The 26,005-nt window shown below is 44.3% G+C and overlaps 2 protein-coding genes across 10 annotated transcripts in view; one reads left to right on the top strand and one right to left on the bottom strand.

Moving 5' to 3' along the window:
- Positions 1–26,005, bottom strand: part of ERCC6L2 (ERCC excision repair 6 like 2) — a 175,716-nt gene that overhangs the window by 37,035 nt on the left and 112,676 nt on the right. For 3 of the 9 annotated variants that reach the window (XM_037998707.2, XM_037998708.2, XM_037998710.2), the window contains exons 18-19: positions 25,147–25,272; positions 15,546–15,727 (exon numbers count right to left, since the gene is read on the bottom strand). In XM_037998707.2, coding sequence (XP_037854635.2) covers positions 15,546–15,727; positions 25,147–25,272 — 308 coding nt within the window. The other 6 variants (XM_037998703.2, XM_037998704.2, XM_037998709.2 and 3 more) reach the window with 5 other exon arrangements.
- On the top strand, positions 877–4,544 carry LOC140713012 (uncharacterized). Its single transcript, XM_073022153.1, has 2 exons — positions 877–1,851; positions 4,442–4,544. The coding sequence occupies exon 1, from the start codon at positions 877–879 to the stop codon at positions 1,846–1,848; it is 972 nt and encodes a 323-aa protein (XP_072878254.1). The 3' UTR covers positions 1,849–1,851; positions 4,442–4,544.

Here is a 26,005-nt window from a genome sequence, read left to right as displayed (position 1 = left end):
TCACACCTGCTAGCCGATGTCCCCTGCAGCCTTTATTCCTTACCCAGTCCCCCTTGGCCTGCTATGTGGAGATAAGGGGGCTTGCCCCCGCCGCGGTCCCGGTGTGCTTTAACGGGCTCCCGGGGAAGCGGTGTGGAAAATGGATTAGGGAGGGAGGAGGCCAGAGCCTCGGAAGCCAGGGAGAGGTCTGCAGGCATCCAGATGGGAGCTGGAGGGGCGGGACAGGGCCCTTGGCAGGGGGATCCAGGACATATTTTGGAGAAGTTCTCTCTAGGACTTGGTAACAGGTTGAGAGCGGCCACTTGGCCGGGGGCGCCGGCTTCGGAGGCGGGAGGGAGGTGGAGGAAGGGAAGGCAGCTGCGGGGCCGACCTGCGGGGTGGGAGTGGGGGGTGGCTGGGGGCGTGAGGCCGGGGGCTCGGGGCCGCAGGGGTTCGGCCTGGAGGAGCGGCGTGGGCGCGCCGGGGCCGGGATTCCCACTGGACGGGTCGGCTCCGCAGCCGCTGCGCTCGGAACCCCCAGGCGCCCCGCAGTACCCGGCGTCCTTCCTGCCTCCTCCTCGCCCCTGTCCTCCGTCCGGGCCCCAGTCCCGCCGACCCTGCCGGCGCCTCCGCCCTCCCGCCCTCGGCCTTCCACGACCTCGGCGCGCCGCGCGGGACCCAGTGGAGGCTGCTTTCCCGCAGGCCGCCGTCCAGGGAGGGGAAGGGAGCGGACCCTCCCGGCTGCAGGTGCCTGGGCCCCCGGCGGCCTCGCCCCACTGGCCTCGCCTTCGCGCGGGGGCACAGGAGGCACTCGGCCCATCGTCCCCGCTAACCGAATTCCCCTCCACCCGGCCCGTCGCCAGCCCGGGTGCCCTTCCCGCCCGTCGCTATCCGAGAATGTGCCCCGTGGCCCGCAGGCCGCGGGGTCTGGAGATGGAGGGGACCCCGCAGAGGGTCGCGCCGCCCTCCCCTCCCCTCCACTCCCCGCGGGAACAGCCCCCGGGACCGCCCCTCGCTCCTGCCACGGGGGGACTGAGCTTCCCCGAGGTGTGCGGCTCCGGAGAACTCGTGCCCTCCAGCTGGACCTCGCTGCCCGTTTCCAGCCGGCCAAGCCATCCGCTAGTTCGTTCGCTTTCTCTTTCCCGCACAGGGACAAGCAGCCTGAGTCGGAGGAGCGGACGGCTCGGGGCGGCTCCCGGCGCGCGTTGTGGGCCCCGCCGCGGGGGCTTCGGGAACGCGCGGACCCAGGCGAGGCCGCCTCTGCCCGGCCGCAGCCCCACACTTGTCCGCGAACGGGGGCGGGGGGGAAAGCCGAACGGCTCCTGTGCCCGCAGGCGGTGCCCCCGGGGCTGGGTTCGCGCGGCTGCGCTGCCAGCCCCGGACACGCAGGACTTTCGGTCCCACAGCCCGACGGGGCCGGCGCGCCGCCCCTCCGCCCTCTCCCGCTCCCCGCTCCCGGCCCGCGCGTCCTGGACGGCGGGGGAACTGTCGGACGCTTCCCGCCTGGCCAAGCCACACCAGGGACCTGCGCACCCAATGGCCCACGCGCCTGCTGCTCCGGGGTTTTCACGGCCACGGGAGACTGGAGGCGGGGCGTTCTGCCTTTCCCTTCGTTTAGGCCCGGCCACTCCCCAGCCCCACGGTTTGGAAGTGGCCTCCTCTGAGGACTCCAGCGCCAAGCGTGTTTCTCCTTTCGAGCTGCGGAAGCCATTGAGGGGGGCATTCCATCATCCGCGGCTGCCTTCCTCCGTGGGTCTTGTCCCTCGGCGCCCACCTAGGGGACCTTCTAAGCTTCCTGAGACCTGCTTGTCCACCCCAACACGTCCCAGCATTTGGCGGTGCCCTAAGGGGTCTTTGAGAGCATTTTAGGAGGTGAGCGGCGCCCCTACCTGGGCTTCGCGGCGCCAGTTGGGTTTGCCCTTTGCTGGCATGTCAGTGAATTAACTGCTGTCCTGGGGATGACCTGCCTGATGATTTGGCCTCTGCAGCATCCTGGCTGTGTATTTCAGAATTCCTCCCATCTTATCCACCTGCTGAAGGCCTGTGCCCCTGATACGGTTTGGCTGTGTCCCCACCAAATCTCACCTTGAATTTTAATAATCCCCACGTGCCACGGGCGGGACAAGGTGGAGGTAATTGAATCATGCAGGTGGTTTCCCCGAACGCTGGTCTCGTGACAGTGAGTTTTCACGAGAATTTTTTTTTTTTTTTTTTTTTTTGACAGAGTATCTGTCACTCAGGCTGGAGTGCGGTGGCGCGATCTCGGCTCACTACAACCTCTGCCTCAGCCTCCCGAGTAGCTGGAACTACAGGCGCGCGCCATCACATCCGGCTATTTTTTTTTTCTTGTATTTTTAGTAAAGACGGGGTTTCACCATGTTGGTTAGGCTGGTCTCAAACTCCTGACCTTGTGATCTGCCTGCCCCGGCCTCCCAAAATGCTGGGATTACAGGCGTGAGCCGATCTGTTGGTTTTATAAGGGGCTTTCCCCACCCCCTTCCTCTCTCTCCTGCCACCCTGTGAGGAAGGTGCCCTTCTTCCCCCTTCAGGCGAACTGCCTCCGTGATTGTAAGCTTCCTGAGGCCTCCCCAGCTATGCGGAACTGTGAGCCAGTTAAACTGCTTTATAAATTAACCCCGGTATTTCTCGGGTATTTCTTCATAGCAGCGTGAGAACGGACTGAAACACCCACCGTGTGGAGTAGGGGAAGCTGAGGGAGCTAGGAGGTCCCAGCAGGGTGAAGGTGTGATGGCGTCTTGGGGCAGTGGGAGTGCTGCCTGAGGGAATGGTGGGCAGGTCATTGAGGCTCCATGGTGAGCACGAAGCTGAGAGAGGGAGGTGTCAATTCCAGAGTCAGGCGTGACATGGAAGGAACCTGGGGCTTTGCCAGGCATAGGTGAAGGAAGGCCACTTAGGTAATGGCAATGGGAAGAGAGGGCAGTGAGTGGTGGACGGAGAGGAAGAGAAAGCTGAACATTGGAGCACAATGAGGATGCTGGGAGGCAAGCAGAGGGGGTCGGGGGTTCTCATATGGTGCATTCTGGCATTTATATTTTGAAAAATAATTGTTTTGTTCCTATTAATGCTTTTATAATAGTTTTAGCAGAGAAGAAAAAATATGAATTAGCTATTACGAGGCTTCTTTTGAAGTTTCTTTCAGTTCAGAAACATGTCCCACTTTACAAAAAATTAAGAAAATCCAAAAGTACGGAGGTCAATAATTGATATTTTAGTCTGACAAGACAACTCACTGGAGTTTCCTTAGAGACGTATTAGAAATTCAGAGCTGCATGCATTTTCCCCCCTGCCAGATAAACTGAAACAATATAAAGTGAGTTTTAGTTATTTCTTTCAATGAGACTGTGAGGCCTATTTAGCTAACAAAAAAGGTATCTGTAGAAAGCAGCATTCTTGATTCTTATCTACAAAACAGAGCAGTAAAAAACCAAGAATATCAGATGAGTATTATCTCTGTCCATGACAGGTATCATATTGGTATGATTAAGACTGGTCTTAATGGAAACTTAGGCAATAAATATAACCATCATAGTTTAACCTGCGGCAAAGCAAACAAAATACATTAAGTATAATAGAAAAACAATGCAGGCAAAGGCAGGCAGATTGCTTGAGCCCGGAAGTTCGAGACCAGCCTAGGCAACGTGGCGAAACCCTGTCTCTACAAAAAAATGCAAAAATTAGCCGGGCAGGGTGGTGCACGTCTGTGATCCCAGCTACTTGGGAGGCTGAGGTGGGAGGAACCCTTGAGCCCGGGAGGTCCAGGCTGCAGTGAACTATGATTGCGCCACTGCACTCCAGCCTAGGTGACAGAGTGAAACCCTGTCTTACAAAAAAAGAAAAACTATGCTGTGTGTGCATTTTTTCCCAATCTTTTAATAAGGAAAATGTTTTTTCAAAATAATGGCTTATATGGAGTGTCAATGTAAAAACCATATTAATTTCAAATTTATAAGTAAAATATAGTCAGCGATCTCACATATGTCAAAATTTGGCATATAACACATTTTGAAGAGGTGTTGCTTTTGGTCATACGTTTTTTCCATTTTAAAAATTGTGGTAAAATACATATAAAATTTAGCATTTTAATGACTTTTAAGTGTATACTTCAGTGTCATTAAATTCACATTGCTGTGCAACCATCAAGACCATCCATCTTCAGGCCACTTTCCATCCAGTAAAACACAAACTCTATACCCATTAATAACTCCCTTCTCCCCTCCCTCCAGTGTCTGGCAACCACCGTTCTACTTTGTCTCTAAGAATCTGACTAATCTAGGTACTTCATCTAAGTGGAATCATACAGTATTTGTCCTTCTGTGTCTGGTTTATTTCTCTTTGCACACCATCCTCAAGATTCATCTATGTTGTAGCATGTGTCTGAATTTCCTTTCAAGGCTGAATAATATTCCCGTGTGTGTATAACATTCTGCTTATTCACTGATAGGCACTGGAATGCTTTCTTCACGTTTTAGCTATTGTGAATAATGCCACTGTGAACACAGATGTTCAGGTGTGTGGACATTTTGATACGAATGTAACACCACGAAGCACACGGTGTGCTCCATCATGAGCTCAGCTGTATGTGGACAAGGAGGGCGCTGGAAGTCGTGGTGGGGCAACTGAAGCACCTCTCTGGAAATACTGCGTCCCGGGAGACAGAAGGTCAGGCAGGTGAGTCCTGCCCAGGGACAAACCTCAGACAATCACTGGCACATCAGAATTCCTGTGAAAGCGCAAAAACAAAAAGGGTGCCTGTGCTGAGCCCTAGACCCCTTGATTTACAGTCTCTTGACGAGGACCCTGGACATCTGCATGCTTAAAAGCCTCTCCGGAGGTGCTGACTTGCTACCTTGGGGCTGGGAACCGCACAGCCTGGGACTTGGGAAGGAAGGGCCAATCTGTCTTTCCTCCTAGGGGCAGAGAGTAACTACCAGAGGCACCGTTTTCCTAGCGAAACCCTGCAAGACCCTACAACGCAAAACAGCTCTCCTGGGGTGGCCCTTTAGCCAAGCAAAAGCGAGATGTTCTTCCCGCCTGCAACACACACCAAGTGGAGCCAGCCGTACACGCCACAGTGTACAGGGGCATCACCCACAGCAAGGTGGCTTATGAACCATCCCAGTAAAGCTTCCCGGAAGCAGTGGGCAGAAGGAAGATGGTTTGCAGTCTCTGGTGGAGGTGAAACCAGAAACAAGTCTGCACTGAGCCCAGTGATGGGCACTCTTGCTCTCTGAAGGTGCGGGCCTGTCACTGGGGCTGGCAGGTTCAGCAACATCCTTGGTGAGGCCTGGATCCTAGACCCACTGTTAGCTGGATTTGTGACATAAAAATCTTCCACGTGCCAAAAACACAAAAAATAAAAAACCGTTAAGGCGGGCAGTGATCCCCATTCCTTTGGATTTTATAGACCAGTAAGTGTCAAATAAAACTTCTGGGACCGACATGACTGCCAACTTTTAGTCTTGGCTGGGACAATGAAAAAGACTGAAAGCTATGACCTACCATCATTTCACAAAAGAGGGTTATTTTGATATCATAAAGGAAGGATAACTTCAGAATTTAAAAAGTGTACACACTGAACTTTAATTAGAAAATAACCGTGTATTTCCTGTGGCGTTCTCATTTTCTGTGGACGAATGAAAAGTTCATCATCATCTCTGCAAACTTAGGCTTCTTTGCCTTGAATACTTAGGGGCAGCTGTACCATTTGCAGATGTTGTTTATTTCCTTGAAGAGGTGTTTTCAGGGCTTTAAGGGAACATTGCTCTAAAGAGCACACTTGGCCGATCAGTCCCTTGAGAAGACTTTGGTTTTTGATTTTTTGTTCACTTCTGAGCAATGACTCCACATCCTGGGTACACGGAAGCCCTCTCTCTCAACTCAGTAGCAGTGCTCTCTAGCACAGCCAGTTCCCGGCTCAGGTCGTTTTCTGGATGGATGTGTCCTCCTCTCGCAGCCCTGTGAACTGACTGAAGGACAGCTGCAGCGGTGCATCTGAACCTGCAGTGGAGGCAGTTCAGGTCCTGCCTACAGCGTGCACACGAGATACCAGGGGCTTTCCACCATGATTTTTCACCACATGATTTCCTTTCGTTCACCTGTAGCTCTGCCTTACCTGTACAGCTCAAGCCCTAGCACAGAACACAGGGGCTGAGTAAAGGCTTCTAAATACATATGAATTCAACAACGAGCGCATTCATTTTGTTGTAAACCATATAAATTACTCTCAAAATGTAATCGTTTCTAACAAAATAAAAAGTTGACTCATTTCTTCATACTTAACTTCAAAAATACTATACAAACCTTTATTTACATTGATTAAATCACAATAGGTACATAAAAAGTTGAGGCACTGGTGTCTGTGGCTAATGGTAGTAATCACAGCTCACATAGCGAAGTGAGTAACATTAACCTTTTAATTACCATTTTAATATCATATATACCATATATTCAGTACTAGTTATGACTTTTTTCTAAAATAATAATAGAACATGATACCCAGGGAAAAAGAGAATACTTAATAACTTTCCCAAGTGCTAGTAAAAAAGAAACACATTGGTGTACACCTGATTTGAGGGGCGGACATGATTCAGCCTATGAGCCATCAGGAGAGCAAAGCAAAGCTTTTTTAAACTGGAAGGACACTCACGCTGTTTTGGTTCAGACCTTTCATCTTTCATACTGGGAAACAATGCTCACCAGGGCAGTGTCACATCATTATGTAATACAGTAAGAAAGAAGTCCCAGGTCTCCTACTAACAAACCTAGAATCTTTTCTAATTCATAACAGAGGTTTATACTACAAATACAATCATATTCTTGAAAGATCAAATCAAATATCAAGAAAAACACATCCATGATAATACTTCAGACTTTAAAAAATCCTAAAGCAATAATTTAATAAAAAGGTATGTCAACAACTGTGTTCAAGATAATAGAATCAGTGTGGAATCCAGTGCCGTAAACAGTAATGGCAGCAGTTCACTGGTGCAGTAATTCATTTACATACTTATGTAGTACTCTGTGTATTGGTTGTGTTTTCATCTGTACTACTTGAGTTAAATTTCTTCCATAAAAATTTCTCATTTGATTTCCAAAGAGGAGTTGCTGGCTCTTCTCTCCTTTTGGAGGGTGCTGCTAGAGGTGCCTTTTCACACAGAGTCTCTATTACTGCCAAGTCTGTGAGTTTGTTAAGACTCTCATCGTTCTGCTCATTCAAAATGTCCCAGAAATCTTTTGGTCTCTGTTTTGCTTTTTCCACGGGCCCTGAAAGAACTTGCTTTGGCAGTTGTGTGGGACTGTTCCCATGACTTCTAAAAAGGTCGTCAAGAATAGAGGTATCACCAAGTAAGCTTATCACAGAAGAATTTTCCAGCACTGGATTTTCTATCTTTTTGTTTTCCAGTTTCAGAAGGGGTTCTTTTCTTGAAATGCCCATTCTTGTGAGGTCCTGTTTATCTTTCATGGTATTTTCTAACCTTCTCTCATGTGTTTCAGACTCACTGTTCTGAGAACGGGATGTCACAGTATCTTTGGATGCTTGGCTATTTTTCCCACTGTCAATCTTTTGAGTAGAACTAACAGGTGATTTCTTAGTTTCTGCATCATTAGAATACACCTCTTCTCTACAGGAACTAAGATTTTGAAACTTAATTGATTTTCTTTTATATGTTTTTAGGCTGCAAACTTGAGAAATTTTGTTGGTAGGATCTTTAAATGACAAGGTTTCAGAATCTGACAGCCTTGCTTTTATAAGAGAGTCTCTTTTTTCAGATTTCTTCCTGGTGCACTCTCCTTTCTCAAAGGAAGAAGTGTTGAATTCTGATGCAGAATCCACAAAAAGTTCTTTTACCTCTGGATATTGAGAAGCATAAAAGTCTCTTAGCATTTTCTGTCGTTCTTCTGATGTGGCACTGGTTATATGTTCAGCAAATTCGTTTACAGAAGACGAGTTAAAATAAGAGGCCATTTCTTCAAATTGTTTTCTAAAGATTAAATGAACAAAACGAGTGGTTATTTTCATTACATTTTATTTTGAAATAACTCATCACCAGTGACAGGAAATGTAGAGGCCAAGGAAGGTAATCTTGTTCCTTTAGCATGTCTGCTGAATTCCATAATGAAAATGCATTTTATCCTAGTAGAATGAGGCCTCTTCTCTGATGCTACTGAGAAAAGTATTTTAGCTCACAAAATCACCACTTTGTAAGTTATTTTGATTTATGCTATTATATTAGGTATTTCCGGGGAATTATGGAGGCCCAGCATGCTACTCCTCCAGTGAGCCAGTGATTTATGACTGACATGAGGATCATGATTTACAGAATCTGTACTTGAAAATCCATATTGTATTCAAGTCCCATGAAATAAAGTTGTCAAAGAAGAATCTTAACGAAAAGAGCAAATTCTGAAAAATTAAGACAGACATTTGTTTTTTTCCCTTCCCTCTCCTCTTCCCCTTCTTCTACAAATACAATATAGAAATCGCATAAGACTTTTTGATGAGCCCAAAGGAAAGTTCTAAACTGATAAACCCAGATTATTTTTTCCCCAGCTGGTATGGACACCTAAGCTAAGAAGTGAGATGCTATTAGAAGAAGTGTGTTGTATTCTTAGTATAAGATACTAATAAAAGCGGTTGTATACATGTATGAGGAAATGGACCTTCAAGAACCTTGGTAAGATAGAGGCAGAAAGACTTAGGGACCTGGGCATTGAGCCCTGCTCCTTCCCCTAAACGAGGGTGCTATGGACTGAACTGTGCCCCTCCTCCAAATCCTGCTGAAGCCCCCTAACCCAGGACGTAACAGTATTTGGAGTTGGTGCCTTTAGAAGGTAATTAAGGTTAAATGAGGTCATAAGGGTGGGACCCTGATCCAACAGGATTAGTGTCCTTAGAAGAGATGCCAGAGAACCCACACAGTTTCTTTCTCTTCTGCCTCTTCCTCTCTGCCATGTGAGGACACAGGGAGATGGTGGCCACCTGCCAGCCAGGAAGAGGGCCCTCACCAGAAACTGAAGCAGCTAACTTCTTATTGTTGGCCATCCAGCCTCCAGAACTGTGGAAATGAATTTCTGCTGTTTGAGCCACCCAGTCTATAGTATTTTGTTATTACAATCCAAGCAGACTAAGACAGTGGGTATTGCTTTGCTGATGAAGAGTTTGGGCCAAGAGATAGAACAGCTCAATGTTAATAAATACTCCTTTGAACAAAAGTCATAGAGAGTGAGTGGAGCAGCCCATGATTCAAAGTCCTAAAGTTTTAGAAATTATATTTTATACCATAGTTCCTTAAAACATTCCTTTATTCACTCAACAAATATGTATAGAGTCTGTTATGTGCTAAGCACTATAGCAGGAACTATATAACAGCAAATAAGACTCTGGTTTCTATCTTCAAGGAGTTTACAGTTTACTTGGGGTAGACGAATGCATGAAAATCAAACTAGACTAGAGTGATAAACCCATAATGTGAATTTACCATGAGGTAAATATGGGCCGCTACTGGCATTCATAGAAAGGGAACCTAGGTCAGTGACTGGTGGTAGGCAAGGTGGGTAGAAAAGGCATCTCTTCCTGGTAAGTCGGTCAGGTAATGATGAGTGAGAAGTCTCCCGGGGGAGAGGGCGCATGTACAGTCTCAGGTCCAAGATGACCTGGTTCAAAGAGTGGCAGGAGAAACTGCAAGGAAGAGGCTAAAAATCATAGGGGGTCTGTAGGCCAAGTTCAGAAGTTTGAATTTTATCTTATGCACAACAGAGAATCCTTAGCATAAAAAAAATTACTTTTAATGTATGTAAGTAGGAGCTTCAATGCCACTTTTATTTTTGCCACGCAGACCAGGTTATATAGTTTGTGTTTCCTTTGCTGTTAGTGGTAGACCATAAAGCACACTCACAACTTTCGTTTGTGGCTTCAGATGGGCCCATGGCTTCTAGTCCTCACTACACTATCTTGTTAACTTCCCCAAATCCAGACACTATCCATGCTTTATCAACAGCCACTTTCATCTCCAACAGAATATTTAATAACACATATACATGACTCCAAATTTCTGTCCTGGAAATTGCCAATGTTCTTGTTGGAAAGTAACAAGCATATTCTTAAGAGGTTCCAGTTTTCACTTCACATGAAATAATGAGAGATTATTCTGTTTATTAATCATCTTCAAATCCATTTTCATGGCCCTTCTAATAAATATTTGTGCTTGTAAAGATTAAGCGATTGGCAAGGTTACAAGCTGACGCCTTTTATTTATCTAAGGCTTGGTGGTGTCTCAGCAACTGCCAAAGTAACTTCACCTCCGCTGTGCTGAAACCGCGACGTCAGCAGCGACCCTGTGAGCTGTCGCCTCTGGGAGGACAGCGGCTTCTAACCTCGTTTTCTCTGAGTAGTCTGCAAGTACACTATGCCACACGGTTGTTGCTTACAGGATAAGCTATAATTCAGTACTTCTTTTTCTTTTTTTGAGATGGAGTCTCGCTCAGTCGCCCAGGCTGGAGTGCAGTGACTGGATCTCAGCTCACTGCAAGCTCCGCCTCCTGGGTTTACATCATTCTCCTGCCTCAGTCTCCCGAGTAGCTGGGACTACAGGCGCCTGCCACCTCGCCCTGCTAGTTTTTCATATTTTTTAGTAGAGACGGGGTTTCACCGGGTTAGCCAGGATGGTCTCGATCTCCTGACCTCGTGATCCGCCCATCTCGGCCTCCCAAAGTGCTGGGATTACAGGCTTGAGCCACCGCGCCCGGCCAGGATAAGCTATAATTACCATTCATTTTATTTTTGCCTTCTAACTGGCTTTCCTAACTCTGGACCTTCAGAATTTTCTCTAAGAATGTAAGGAACTGCAGGGTACAACCAGGTGGCATAAGCCAGCCACTTTGTGAAGAAAAATTAGTTAACTAGAGTAGACTTCCATAACCCATTTAGTGAAAGGGGGAAAAAAGAAACCAAAGATATGTCTCTTTCAGCAAATGTATCAAAAGCAGTTATGTATCACGGATACAATTCAAAATCCTCCCTTTCTGGAGGAAGGGAGGTGGAACACAGCTGAACTCATCTTCTGTCTGCCTAAGCTTCCGGAAGGAGAGGTAGGACTGAACACTTTGTTCAGATGATCATGTGACTGCAGTGCAGGAAGGTGCAGTCTTGATTCTATTGACTAGGACAGTTAATGGAAAAGAGGGTGGTAAAATGTACATGGTTGGACGGTTTTAATTCTACATCCCTAATTGGTAACCAAAGCCAATAAGGCACGTAGTGACTGAAACACTTGAACGTGCCACTAGAACTCAACGAAGCTGACGAGTCTGTCATTGCTCTGCCCACAGCTCAAGACGCGTATGCAGCATGCCGTACGGCATCGTGTCCATTCCAAAAGCAAACTCCCCACACAGCAGGTGCTGTATTAGTCACTTTCACAACGCTGATTACAACGTTTGATCTGGTGCTGGAGCTGAAGGATTTCATCAGGCCGGACAGATCAATTGCTGGAGAGAAAGGCAAAATAAAAATAGCACCATGGTGCATGCCTGACTGGAAAACCATGGGTAATTTACCACCAAGTGCAAGGTTGTGAAGGCTGCCTTCTTGCTCATCTATCATGCTGTGTGCAAGCCCAGCTGTAACCCGATGCAGCAGATAAGCAAGACTCAGTGCCCTCCTCTCAGCCGCCAAGCCAGGAGGCACCACAACCTCCGTCGAACTCAACCCAGCAGTGACTTCAACGAAGCCGCAGCATGACTAGCTAGCACGGGCCCTGACATCAAGCTGACATGATCACTCTTTCAACCTGGTGCCAACCCTAACCTTGGGGTCACTGACTGAGCCTTCATAAGTCAGTGTAAGCTCATCGCAACCTTTTCTGAAATGGCCTCATATGTCACAATGTGAAGTTTCACTGAGGAAGGATTCAGTCATGCCTCACTGCTCCCTGGTGCAGGTGGTGACATAATGAAATTCATGAGCATTGAAGGGCGACTCACTGAGAAACATGAGGAAGAACTCTTTCCATTTCTTAGTCTTCTGACTCAGAGGGCACAAAGAATTCGCACCTGCAAAGTTCCCTGCTCTCTGTAAGGTTGCAAATGCATGGAAAAGAAAGCTAGATACTTCCTTCAGAGACTGCCAGTCAACAAAGGAGTCCCCTCCAAACTTACTCATCATGATGTTGAAGAGGCAGTTTCCAAACCACTTCTTAAGAAGGCACTGATGAGCAAAGAAGATGAAGGAGGACTATAAACAGCATACAATATATCTAGGGAAGAGATTAAAGTTGCAGCTACGTTGAAGCCCGGAACAGAACAAACCAGTGTCCTAACATGGCTCTTGGAGGCAATCGAGAACAGAGAATGCATGCAAACTTGGGGGGAAAAAGGTATATGGTCAGCTTCCTGGCAAAATATTTGCCCAAAGTGAAAAGGCACACTCCGCAAAAATCCTTGTTGCTGGTCTGTCTGTGGGGAGGTACGCTGTGTGGCAGTGTGGGAGGTGTTCACCTTTCTGTGCAACTACAGACAGCTGAGAGCCATACTCCAACAAGCCACGCTAGCACTCCAAAGAGCTAGGGGACAAGCTCTTCCCCGGGCAGCTGAGGAACTAGCTGCCTGGGAGTCGCCAAACCCCTGCAGGAAGTATTTTGAACCCACAGAGCCAGAGACATTTCCCACTGCCCCCAGAAGCCAGCAGGGCCAGTCCGACCACGCCTCCCATGCCTGTTCACTGCCGTCATCCATCACCACTGGCCTCTCATCTCTTCCTACTGTACATCTTGATCTAATCCAATCCCTCACCCTTCCAAGCCATCCCTCGGTGCCCCCGGAACCAACAGTCCCCCAAGTCTTCTATGCTGAATGGTCCTGTGCTCTGATGATACTGCCTCTTCCCATGCAGCCCTTGCAAGGCAAGGCTCTTGCATCTCATGGCTCTCCAACCTCAGGGTTAGTGCTTCTAGACACTGCTGCTTCCAGACCATTCTTTTCTTAGAAAACTCCTTCCCCTCTTTAACATTTATGCCATCCAGCTAAACTGTTCTCTCCTTAATCTTAAGTGACCCCTTCGTTGCTTCCTGCTAGCAGCTAAACTCTCAAGATTCTGGATTAATCTTGCTTCCCACCCCATCTCTTGCCATCATTCTTGATAACATCAATATCCATATGGATGTCCCGCCCAATCAATGCCTGGCCCACCACTTTTTTAGCTCACCTCCAAACTCATCTCAACTCCATGTTGGCCCCTACTCCCAAGTTTATAAACTGCCGTTGTCATTACCATCAACAGCTCAACCTCCAGTCCCTGACTCAGTCATCTCAGGCTCCAGCTCAGCTGCTTGATGATCGCCCACAACAGCAATGCCGGGGGATATGCTGGTAACTCAAGTCCTCAAATTCACGGACTCCTGTGCTTTTGCACGATCCATCAGCCTCCCTTGTCCAGCTTAGGTTTAACTTTATAATCACTCCTTTACAAACATTCTACAGCTTCCTTGCTTCTCTCTCCCTCCATTCTAACCCCTGGGCAGACCCAGCCATCTCTCTACTTGTGTCTGCAACAGAGCAACTGAAGCTTGCTGAATAAAATATGCAAACTGGACAGATGATTTTCCTGAAATTATTCTCAAATGGGAACTTAACGCCATCCACAAATTCTAGTCCCATTAAGCCTACTTTCCTACTTTATAAATGATTTGTTTCCTAACTTCTCTCTCCCTAAATCTTTCTCTTTCTGAACTTAGGGCTTCGGTTCTCAATTCACTGAGAAAATGTCACATCTGTGCCTGTGTTTGTCCCTTCTCTTTCAACGCCTCTCAAAGGCCAGACCATGGCCTATGGTTTGGGTACCGCCCTCCACTGCTTCCAGGCCCTCCCTCTTTCTGTTTTCACCTCTCTGACATGATCTCTTTTTTTCCTACAAGTCTTTTCCCTCAACACACAACGGGTTCTGCTATCTCAACTCTAAGACCCACAATGCCCTCCGGCTGCTGCTACTTTTTACAAACTTATAGCTCCGGCCACCTCCCACCAGCAGGCACCTGCCCACTGCTTCCATCGGAACTTGCAGCACCTGCCACCTCCCGCCAGGGCCTGCGCACTGCTTCCCAGGCTGCTCCTGCCGAAGTGCCTGCTGAGTGCTCTGCTACTACCTCCAGTGGGCAGTTTCCCACGTCATCTGCTTCTGGTTCTCAGCGGTATTTGATAAAGTTAAGAACTCCTTCCTTTTAAGACCCTCTCACTACTCCTGGACTTCAGGACCTGACACTGTGCCTCTTACACCTCCTCCAGGAGGAGCTGCTGCCTCCAGTCTGTGTCCTGGGGCTTCTCTCCTCCTCTCTGTGCTCTGTTCCTAGGCTGCTCACATAGTCTCACAGTTCTGAAGACCATTTATAAACTCTATGCTGACGACTCCCAAATTTAAACCGTTAATTTAACCCCCAAACCAGAAGTAGCTCATACATACATTGCCTATTGAACCTTTCCACAGAATGTCACATTTCATATGAGCAAAAAGGAACTCTTGATTTTTTTCCTCTCTGAACTTGTTTCTCTCTGGTTTTCCCCATTCAGTACCTCCACTCTGTTGCTCAAGACAGAAAGAAGTAATCTTGTTCTCTCTCTTTCCTGAACCAGTCCATCACCAAATTGAATTCATCCACTTGGCTCTATCCTCATGGCAACCACTCTGGTGCAAACCCCCATCACTGAGTTCCTTCTCATCTACCCTTGTTCATTCTGCCCTCTTCCACAGGGAAGCTGGAACCGTCTTTCAAAAAGATACATCAGATCGTGCCATTCTTCAACAGTCTTCCACTGCACTTGGAACAAAATCCAGTCTTTCTGTAGCCTCCAAAGGTTGGCACACTCCAGCCCCGCCTGCGTCTCTACCCTCCATCTCATGCTACTCTCTGCTTGGTTTATTCTGCACTAAGGTCACCAGTCTTCTCTCAGCTCCTTGACCACACCAAACCTCTTCCCTCCTTGGAGATGCTCCTACTCTGGTTCTTTGCATGGTTATCCCTCAGCTCTTAACACAAACGCTACCTGTGTAGACAGTCTTCCCTGACTTCCCAAAAGAAAGGTGGTTCCACGTCCCCTCCCCATTCTATTATTCTCTTTCTCTTTTTTCTTATAACACACCATTTTATAATTATTTGTAGGTTTACTTTTTAAAACTTTATGGTTTGACGCCAACCTCATTCCTCTGTACTGGAGGCTCTACATCTGTCCTTTTTTCACACTGTATATTCAAGACTCAGCACAATGCCTGGGCATATATTAGGTGCTCAAAATATATTCATTGACTGAATGAATAAAATGTACTTAAGTATTTCATTTCTTTGTATAACATGATTTCCCTTTTTATGGTAATCAATTCAGGGATTAGCCTTCTAACAACATCTAAAACATTTGCAATTTATTTTTGAAATTCAGATTTTTCTGAAATATTCAGATGTCAGTTATGGTTATAATCCAAATATTTGTATATTTTACTACCGAGCTACATTTCTTTTCAGAATTATTCTTCAAGTCTAGTGTTGTCAGAGACAATGTACCTGCGGATTCCTTTTGGTGTTTCTCCAATTATGAAGGTGGTCTGGTTTGTACGGTAGACTTTTTTCTTCTTTTGGCTCACAGGGTGTGAAATGTAAAGAGGAAGTGAAATGCTGCCTTCACTCGGTTGCTGGCCTTTCTTTGTGTGTGGCAATGTATTTGCATTCACCTTTTCTTTATATGTCTGAAAAAAAGGAAACAAAAGCTATGTCTGAAAACATAGTCACAGTTGGTCAAATAACGAGAATGTCACACTCTTTATAATGAAGTAAATCACATTATCCAACTGACATCAATATCAGAAGATGTTAACCTAGGTCTTTAAGAAAATGACACAGGAAAAAATTATTTTATACCTTTAAGATATAAAAGTATTGGCAATAACATGTTATTTCCATTGTCAAGACTTGGGCATACTGATACATATGTTGATATCTACTATACCAAAGGATAAAAATTAATGATTATATACACTATGGCATAAACATGGGATATCTAAAATTTTCTAATTTAATAATTGCAAAATTATTAAGCAGTCTTTCAGCTGTCTAATTTCATATAATGAATAAATGTAAAAAATAGCAATCTTTATGTAATAAATAAATAAGAAACCATAAATCTTACATTTATTTCAACCTCTGCTGGGTTGCAAGAATATTTAGTGATTTTGAGATGCTAACTACAGTTGGCTGAATTATAGATGGAATCATAATCCTTTTACAGAGACCATGAATTGCCTGTCTAACAAATTTTACTGACAGTGAGTCAAGAAAAATAAACTTTATATATAGTCCCAGTTTTCCTGACAGGATGATACAGTATGAATAGGTAGAGAGTCCTCATCCTATTCCAAAAAGAGAAATACTAAATACAATTTAACAGTAACAACAACAAAATTACACTGGAGCTCAAAAGTAAGAAAGCAGAATGTCTAGGTGCCCCGAACAAGGAAGTCCCACAGTGGTGAGCGGGAGCTGAAGCTCAGCAGCCCTAGTAGGGTCGGTCCTTAAGTTATAGTCTACAGCACTCATGTGGAGAGCGGAGATGGAAACGGTTTAACTCCCTGCACTAAACAACAAAGAAACACAAAACAGGAATGAGGAGTCAAATTTGCAAATTAAAGCCAGGAAAGCCAAACCCAGGACACAGGCTAGAAGCAGAGGCCACTTCTTACTCTGGATAGAAAGAATCACTGGCGACGAACAGGAACGCCCAGCCAGTGCCACGGGTGGAATGTGATTGTACCACCTGGTGGTATGGGAACTCTAAGCTGAAAATGAACATAAACAATTTGTCCAGAACTAGTGAAAACCACAGATCTCAATCAGGGGTGAATAAAAAATATACCATGGGAAGACTGCCATAAGCCAGAGAATGCTTTTGATTCCAATGAAAACAGGAGGAGTTCAGACAAAAATTATCAAGAACATATAAAACCTACCATCATGAAGTTGAGCATAGGTAACAAGTATAAGAACTGAAATCTGAGGAATTACCTATAATAAAGCAATCTGAAAAGATATTCATTTATGAATAAACAAACACATGACAGAGTCTCACTCTGTCACCCAGGCTGGAGTGCAGTGCCATGATCACAGCTCACTGCAGTTGATAAATTGGAAGGATAAAATTACTCAGAATAAAGTGCAGAGACTAAAAAAAATAGGGAAGTTAAGAGACAGAAGACATACCAAAGTTTCTAAAATGCCAGGAGAGAATGGAGAAAATGGAAGAGATAATGCCAGAGACCTGTAAAAGAAAGGAATCCTCAAACTGAAAAAGGAGAAAGAATCCCTAGTAGGAAAAATGAAAATAAATCTGTATTTTGTTATATCACAGATAAAGGGCATATCTTAAAAACTACCAGAGAAAGAGGATAAGACATCCTACAAAGAAATGACAAATTAGGCCAGGCACGGCGGCTCACACTTGTAATCCCAGTACTTTGGGAGGCTGAGGCGGACAGATTGGTTTAAGCCCAGGATTTCAAGGCCAGCCTGGGCAATGTGGCAAAACCTTTTCTCTACAAAAAAATACAAAAACGAGCTTGCTGTGGTGGCACGCCCCTGTAGTCCCAGCGATTCTAGAGACTGAGGTTGCAGGATGGCTTGAGCCCAGGAGGCAGAAGTTGCAGTGAGCCAAGATCGTGCCACTGCATTCCAGCCTGGGTGACAGAGCCAGACCATGTCTCAGGAAAACAACCAACCAACCAACAAACAAAAGCCAAACTAACATCAGGCTTCTCATTAACATCACAATCCTATCCACCAAAAGAAAATGGGGTATCTTCAACACGCAGAGAAAAAAAAAAAAAACCTGTCAACCTAGAATTCTATACCCAGTTAAATTATCATGTAAGAACTTTTCAGACATACAAAGACTACTAGAATTCACTAGATTCTTGCTTTTTTTTTTTGAGACAGGGTCTTGTTCTTTTGTGCAGGCTGGAGTGCAGTGGTGCAACCATAGCTCACTGCAGTCTCAAACTCCTGGGCTCAAGTGATCCTCCCACCTCAGCCTCCCAAGTAGTGGGGACTGCAGGCATGAGTCCACAGGCAGAGCTAATTTTTGTATCATTTTATAGACACAGGGTCTTGCTATGTTGCCCAGATTGGCATGGGTAACATAGCAAGACCCTGGGCTCAAAAGCAATCCTTCTGCCTCAACTTCCCAAAAGTGTTGGGATTATAGAGTGAGCCACTGTGCCTGGTCTTTTTTTTTTCTTTTTAATAGAAGTTCAATGGGATTTAAGCAGTGATACATTCAATGAATGTGGGCAAGGAATGGCTTTTAATTCCACAAATATTTACTAAGCACTTATTACATTCCTGCCAACATGCTATGCATTTGAGATGCAAAGATATTTATATATACAAAGATTATTCCCCCTACCCTTAAGGGATTTAAAAGTAACAAGCCATTTTTAAAAATACGATATGTTTATCTTTTTTCTTTTTTGTATAAGACATTTTCCTCTATAACTTATATTCCGGTTCATTTTATTGAAACTGACAAAAACAAGTGTATGTTCTTTAGTAATGAATCATTTCTAAGGAAAACTGACATCTTCAAAAGCTACTTGGTTCAGATGGACAAACACAAAATGCCAGGAGGTCAGGTTGAACCAGGGCTTTATATCAGTAATGTTAAAAGAACTTTCTTTAAAAATATATTTTAAAAAATTGTAACTGGGCCAGGTGCAGTGGCTCATGCCTGTAATCCTAGCACTTTGGGAGGCCAAGACGGGCAGATCATGAGGTCAGGAGATCGAGACCATCCTGGCCAACATGGTGAAACCCCATCTCTACCAAAAATACAAAAATTGGCTGGGAGTGGTGGTGAGTACCTGTAATCCCAGCTACTCGGGAGGCTGAGGCAGGAGAATAACTTGAGCCAGGGAGTCGGAGGTTGCAGTTAGCCAAGATCACGTCGCTGCACTCCAGCCTGGCAACAGAGTGAGACGCCGTCTCAAAAAAAAAAAAAAAAAAAAAAAAAAATTGTATCTTAAAACATTAATGGAAAGAAAAACATTGATTGTTAAAGTTTGAAAGATATTTGATGCATTTATTTTCCATCACAAAACAAAATGAACACTAAAAGTTCCTAATACAAAGACTCATCATCCTAGCATACCCCCAAGAAATAATCATTCATTACTATGAAATGAGATGATATTGCTTACATGAAGGTAAGGGGAGTAAGCAGAAAGAGAAGGAACTGGGCCAACCAAGAAAATTCCATTCTCATATTTTGCAATTTCTGAAGCCATAGAGAAATCATGCCAAGGGAATGGCAATTGTCAATTATTTACTTGTTTACTCTGGGTCTTTATGACCCTGGTAGCATTGCAAAGCTCACATGTATACAGATACAGTTTTCTTAAATCAGTTTCATAACCTCTTTAGGAAAATTCAGCTTTTGCAACCACAGTTATTAGACATGTGGATCTTTAATTTTTGCCAAACATTCCACATTTTAAAATCTGATTCTTTTAGGCAATAATAAAAGGAAATTTTTTTTTTTTTTTGGAGACAGAGTCTCACTCTGTCTCCTGATCTCAGCTCACTGTAAGCTCTGCCTCCTGGGTTCACGCCATTCTCCTGCCTCAGCCTCCTGAGTAGCTGGGACTACAGGCGCCTGCCACGACGCCCAGCTAATTTTTTTGTATTTTTAGTAGAGACCGGGTTTCACCAAGTTAGCCAGGATGGTCTCGATCTCCTGACCTTGTGATCAGCCTGCCTCAGCCTCCCAAAGTGCTGGGATTACAGGTGTGAGCCACCGCGCCTGGCCAGGAAAATCATTCTTATTTAACATGGGCTCAACAGCTATCTTTTATTTTTAAAAATCTATCTAGTTTCATATTTCCATTTTAGCAGGCAACTTTTAACATTTTACTGAAACAAGGCTGTGAAACAAAATAGTTACATTAAAAATAGATTTTAGGAATCAATGTGCCATTTAGGCTTATTCTGAATGAAAGCTCTAAAGGTTACATGTATAAACTATGTACGGGTTGGGGGCAGTGTACTGGATTAGTTTCCTATTGCTGCCATAACAGTATCACAAAATTAGTGGCTTAAAACAATATAAATTCATTATCTTATACTTCTGTAGGTCAGAAGCTTGACATGGGTCTCACTAAGCTAAAGTCAAGATGTTGGCAGGGCTGCATCCCTTTTTGAAGGCTCTGGGATAATGAATTTCTTTGCTTTTCCAGCTCCTGGTGGCTGCCCACAATCCTTGTCTTGTGGTCCCCTTCAAAAGCTAGCAACTCTTCTTCTCTGTTCTTCAGAGTCACGTCACCCTCTCACCACAGCCAGGAAAGGTGCTCTGCTTTTAATAACTAACGTGATTAGATTGGGCCCATCCAGATAATCCAGGATCAAAATGGGTTAATTAACATCCTTAACTGCATACATCCAATTGACCCATCTCAAGGTCAGCTGATTCAACCTAAATTGCATCTACAACCTTAATTCCTTTTCCTGTTTGCTGGGTAATGTAATGTATTCATAGGTTCCAGAAATGAGTCAACAGACATCTTTGAGGGGGGCATTAATTGTTTTTCACTGGCAGGGAGAGTGGGGGTCTTAACCTGGGTCCACTGACCCTCCAAATGTTCAGCAGATGGGTTTCAGCGACTTCAGAAAGCGTTATCTATGAATCCCCTGAAGCTGTATTTACACATTTGAGCATGAACACATTTTTTCAAAAAAAAAAGAGCCCATGGCTTTAATCATGTTCTTAAAGGTGTATGTGGCCAGAAAGAGTTGAAAAACCGCTGTTTTAAGCAGCAGTGCCATTGGTATAGTTTTCAATTATTCTTGTTTTTTGAAAAAACATATCTACTTTATAAACATTTTGGTGCTCGTTAGAAAAGTTTGTTTCATTAAAATAGTAGTCAATCTTTCACAATAAATGGTACAAGATAAATAATGCTGCAGTGCAGTTGCTATTGTAGTGACAATTATAACTTACTATAGTAGATTTGGTTCTGGACCACCACCACACATTTTTTGGTTTCTCAGTACATATAAAAATTATGCTTACACTATATTGTAGTCTATTAGGTGTGCATACATTATGCCACTGCTTTACCAACTAAGTTTATGTAACATTCTAAATTCTTTGTCGCTATTTCAACAATGCTCACAGCATCTTCACTAGGATAGAGTCCATCTGAAGAAACCACTTTCTTTGCTCACCCGTAAGAAGCAATTCCTTACCTATTAAAGTTTTATCACGAGATTGCAGCAGTTCAGTTCCATCTTCAGGCTACCATTTCTAATTCTAGTTCTCTTGCTGTTTCCACCACATCTGCAGTTAGTTCCCCTACTAAAGTCTTGAATCTCTCAAAGTCATCCATGAGGGGTGGAATCAACTTCTTCCAAACTTCCGTTAATGTAGATATCCTGGCACGCTCCCATGAATCAAAGATGTTTTAAATGACATCTAAAATGGTGACTCCTTTCCAGAAGCTTAACAACTGACTTTGCCCAGGTCCACCAGAGAAATCATTATTGATGCCAGTTATAGTCTTATGAAACTTATTTTCTTTCTTTTCGAATTTAATTTTTAGAGATGGGGTCTCACCAAGTGGACCAGGCTGGTCTTGAACTCCTGGTTTCAAGTGATTCTCCCAGGTCAGCCTCCTGAGTAGCTAGAACAACAGGCATGTTCCACTGTGCCCGGCTCTGTATTTCTTAAATAAGAAAGCCAAAATTACTCCTTGATCCATGGGTGTTAGCAGGCATGAAAACAACATTCATTTCCTTGTACATCTCCATCTATCTCTTGGGTGACTAGATGCACTGTCAATGAGCAGCAATATTTTGAAAGGAATCTTCTTTTCTGAGTAGCAGGTCTCAATAGTGGGCATAAAATATTCAGTAAGCCATGCTGTAAATAGGCGGGCTGTCATCCAGGCTTTGTTGGTCCATTTATAGAGCACAGGTGGAATAGATTTGACATAATCCTTATGGATCCTAGGATTTTCCAAATGGTAAATTATCACTGGCTTCTACTTAAAGTCCCCAGCTGCATTAGTCCCTAACAAGAGAGTCAGCCTGTCCTTTGAAGCCAGGCACTGACTACTCCTCTCTAGCTATGAAAATCCTAGATGACATCTTCCAACAGAAGGCTGTTTTGTCTGCATTGAAAATCTATTGTTTAGTGTAGCCACCTTCATCAGCGATCCTAGCTAGGTCTTCTGGATAACTCGCTGCAGCTTCTACATCAGCACTTGCTGCTTCACCTCTGCAATTTCACGCTATGGAGACAGCTTCTTAGCTTAAATGTCATGAACTAACTTCTCTTAGCTTCAAATGTTTTCTTCTACAGCTTTCTCACCTTTCTCAGCTTTCACAGAATTGAAGTGCGTTAGAGCCTTGCTCTGGATTAAGCTGTGGCTTAAGGGAATATTATGGCTGGTTTGAGCTTTGACCCAGACCACTACAGCTTTCTCCACGTCAGGCATAGGCTGTTTCACTTTCTTATCGTTTGTGTTCACTGAAATGGCACTTTTAATCTCCTTCCAGAACTTTCCTTTGCATTCACAACTTGGCTGTTAGGCACAGGTGCCCAGTTTTCAGCCTATTTTGGCTTTTGAGATGCCTTTCTAATGAAGCTTCATCATTTCTAGATTTTGATGTAAGAAATGTAAGACTCTTCCTTTAAAGTTGAACAATTAAAGGCCATTGTAGGATTACTAACTGGCCTAACTTCAATACTGCTGCATTTCAGGGAAGGGGAGGTCTAAGGAGAAGGAGACAGGGAAAATGGCCGGCTGGTGGAGCAGTCGGAACACACACTGATTAAGTTTGGCATCCTGAATGGGTGCAGTTGGTGCCCAAGACAATTACAACAGGAACATCGAAGATCACGCATGTCATCTGTGGATCACCTTAACAGATATAATAAGAAGGAAAAACTTCAAAATATTGTGAGAATTACCAAAGTGTGACTCAGAGACACACAGTGAACACATGCTGTTGGAAAAATGATGCCAACAGCCTTGTGCGAAGCAGGGTTGTCACAAAACTTTGTAAAAAAGGCATTATCTACAAAGTGCAATCAAACGAACTACACTAAAACAAGGAATGCCTACATATTAGGATTATAATAAACAAGAAGGCACTTTTGTAGGGAAAAGTTTCTTCTTCAGAGTAGCCAGAATGAGTCCACCCTGGATCTACTAACTATCCATCATCCTCTATAACTGACCTCTTACGATCACTGGCTTCTTACGGTCAAGTTTTAGGGTTATACTGGTTAACAGCAGAAAAGTTCTTCATCTTCACTTAGACCGACAGTGTGAAACATTCAAATGAACTTTGATAATACTCTTTTTCTTCTGAACCAAAAGTGTATTCTGTATATTTCAAGGCATTAGATGTAAACTAAGTTGCATTATTTTCATTGAAATGATATTTATTGAAAGGCTCAACTAAAAAAGTTAAGACTTTTGATATGAAAGGGTAAGTAAAACAAAATCAACTCTTAACAACTTTGGAGACAGCTATCTGTGATGTCAGTATACTTAAAAACATAAGGAAGATTCCTCCCTACCTCACGGGCACATGATTAAATTAGCAGCTTTCTATTTACTCAGCTACATATGGAATAAATCTTTATATAGTAGAAGACTGTACTAGACTTGTTCAGAGAATGTTTAAGAAAAAAGAAACCCTCTATTAATATTCTCCAAGTAAAAAGTAATTTTGGAGGTTATTAAAGAACAGTAGAGGGCACCTAGGTAGGAATGGCAAAGGAGTGAAAAAAGTTGATAGGGAGGAATCGTTCCCATACCCATACACTGTAACAAACGAGGCAAAAAAGTTACAATCCAGGAGAGTGAGTTTCAAATGCAATCAAGAACAGCCTCTAGTTCCCATTTCCGCAGGAGAAGTATTCAGAATCTCTGCATCTTTCTAAATCTCTGGGTGAATTCCTGGAGACAGTCAGCTATTGCTGATAATCTGCAGAGAGAATCTGATTCATTCTCCCTTGCTCATCTGTATACTCCAAGTTGCAGAGAAAGCTTGGGAGGATGGTGCACAGGGAAGCAGAACAGCCGGACCGCTGTCCACAGGAGGCTACGTGGAAGCAGTGAAATCTTTTATTAAGCAAGTGTGGAACGGATCTATCTACTGGGCTGGCTTCTCCAGAATATACCTCATGGAGCAAACAGAACACAGAGCAGTGCATGCCGAACAGCTACACCAACTCTTCCATAACCAGATGATTAGGCTTGATGAGTCAGTAAGAAAACTGGAAACAAGGAGGAGATCTTCAAAGCCACTGGAAGGTTCTGATGGCTCTGACCCACTGAGAAGCTAGAGTGGAAGGCTTAATTAAAAATTCTGATTCTAAGGTCAAAAAGGATCTGCCCATCCCAGGACAGCTCTTTGTACACCTTGTTCCTGAGCTTCACAAGACACTCTAAGGTCATCACACAAGGGCACACTGTGTGGCCACAAGCCCTCATATCCACCTGATCATGCCAACTCTGCCACAAAGCAGACAAAACAACAAACAATTTCAGGATTTTTGCTTAAGTATGAAAATACTCAGAATCACTCAAGGTTTGTGCCTGGAGATAGAAAACATTATTGTAAACGCAGTTTTCCAATACTCAAAAAGAACCTAAGGCAACTATGAGCTATCCCTGAATTGTCTTAACCATCTGCATGCAGAAAAGCCATTTGGTCAGAGGACCCACCACAAAAGAAGAGTCAAATGTTCTGCCTATGTTTAAAAATGATGTTCAAATCTCAAAAAAACAACAGCATTTGGATTCAAATCCAAAACCTTTTCTGGGGAGAGAGGGAGATTAAAGTTTTTAGCCATGGGTCTGCTCTCTTCCTGGAAGGAGTAATACTTATTATATAATCCAGCTAAACTCTTTTTCAATAGTGCTTTGCTTTCTGAGTCAGCCACAAAGGGACAACTTTATACTGGCTGTCCTGAGCTGTTATTTTTATTTTTAATTTTTATTTTTTTTTTAAAGAATAATGGAAGTATCTCTTCAAATAAACACTTATCAAATTAAATCTCATAGAAGCTGCTTGTGGAAATTCAGCATCACTCACAGGGGTGACTCACCGTCCAGGAAACCCATCTATCTAAAATGATGTGAAGTGGCGGCACTGAGGGGAGCAGGCGAATGCCATGTGCTACAGACAGACACACAGGAACTCCGTCTCCCTGGGGGCTGCTGATCTGATGGCTCTGCGGGAAAGGGCCAAGCGAGACCACAGCAATTACCTTCACCAAAGCTTGCAGATGTGCAGTGGAAAATTTCGCTAATACCCTCAGTCCTCCATGGGAGTGCAGCCCAGGAGTAAATTCCCATTAATTCCTCCTACAGACAAAGGCTAGAGAGGGATCGAAGCCTTTCCAGAGAGCCGTCTGAGCACTGGGCTCAGCACCATGACCCTGGCATCCAGGCCCTACTTTGCCACTTACACTTTCCATTTGGGGAGATTCTGTACCTTTCTGAGGATCATCTTGCGGATAATGAAAGATTTGGAGAATGGGATCTAGGAGATGGGAGATTTGGATCTGGGAACTCCTACCAGTCTCTTTCGTATTTAAAATTCACAATTCTACTAGTCTTTGTAGGATCTCCACTAAGTACTAATGGATAGGTCCATCACATCTTATGGCCTTGACCTCAATTTCAAATCTCTCTAGGTACTAAGTTTTATTTGTATTATCATATTTTACATAAAGACTACCTGAAGACCTCATATGAAACAATACCTGTTATATTTCGTATCGCTGGCAACAAAGATCACGGAAGAGTGGTGCTGGTGAAAAAAAGTTAACCAAAGAAAGCCTTTCCTGGCAGGCACTCACTGCTGCCTGTGTTTTCCAGTGGCTAGCTGAGGCTCCTCACGTCCCTCCGCCCTGGCCTCCAGCTGGGCCACTTAGGCTGATTTGATTAGAAAGCCACCAAATG

Source organism: Chlorocebus sabaeus, chromosome 12 (genome assembly GCF_047675955.1).
Source record: "Chlorocebus sabaeus isolate Y175 chromosome 12, mChlSab1.0.hap1, whole genome shotgun sequence".
Lineage (NCBI taxonomy): Eukaryota > Metazoa > Chordata > Mammalia > Primates > Cercopithecidae > Chlorocebus > Chlorocebus sabaeus.
This window is presented reverse-complemented; position numbering and strand designations above follow the sequence as displayed.

Excerpts from the sequence above, each read along its gene's own strand:
- LOC140713012 (XM_073022153.1), top strand. The coding sequence starts at position 877 with ATGTGCCCCGTGGCCCGCAGGCCGCGGGGTCTGGAGATGGAGGGGACC.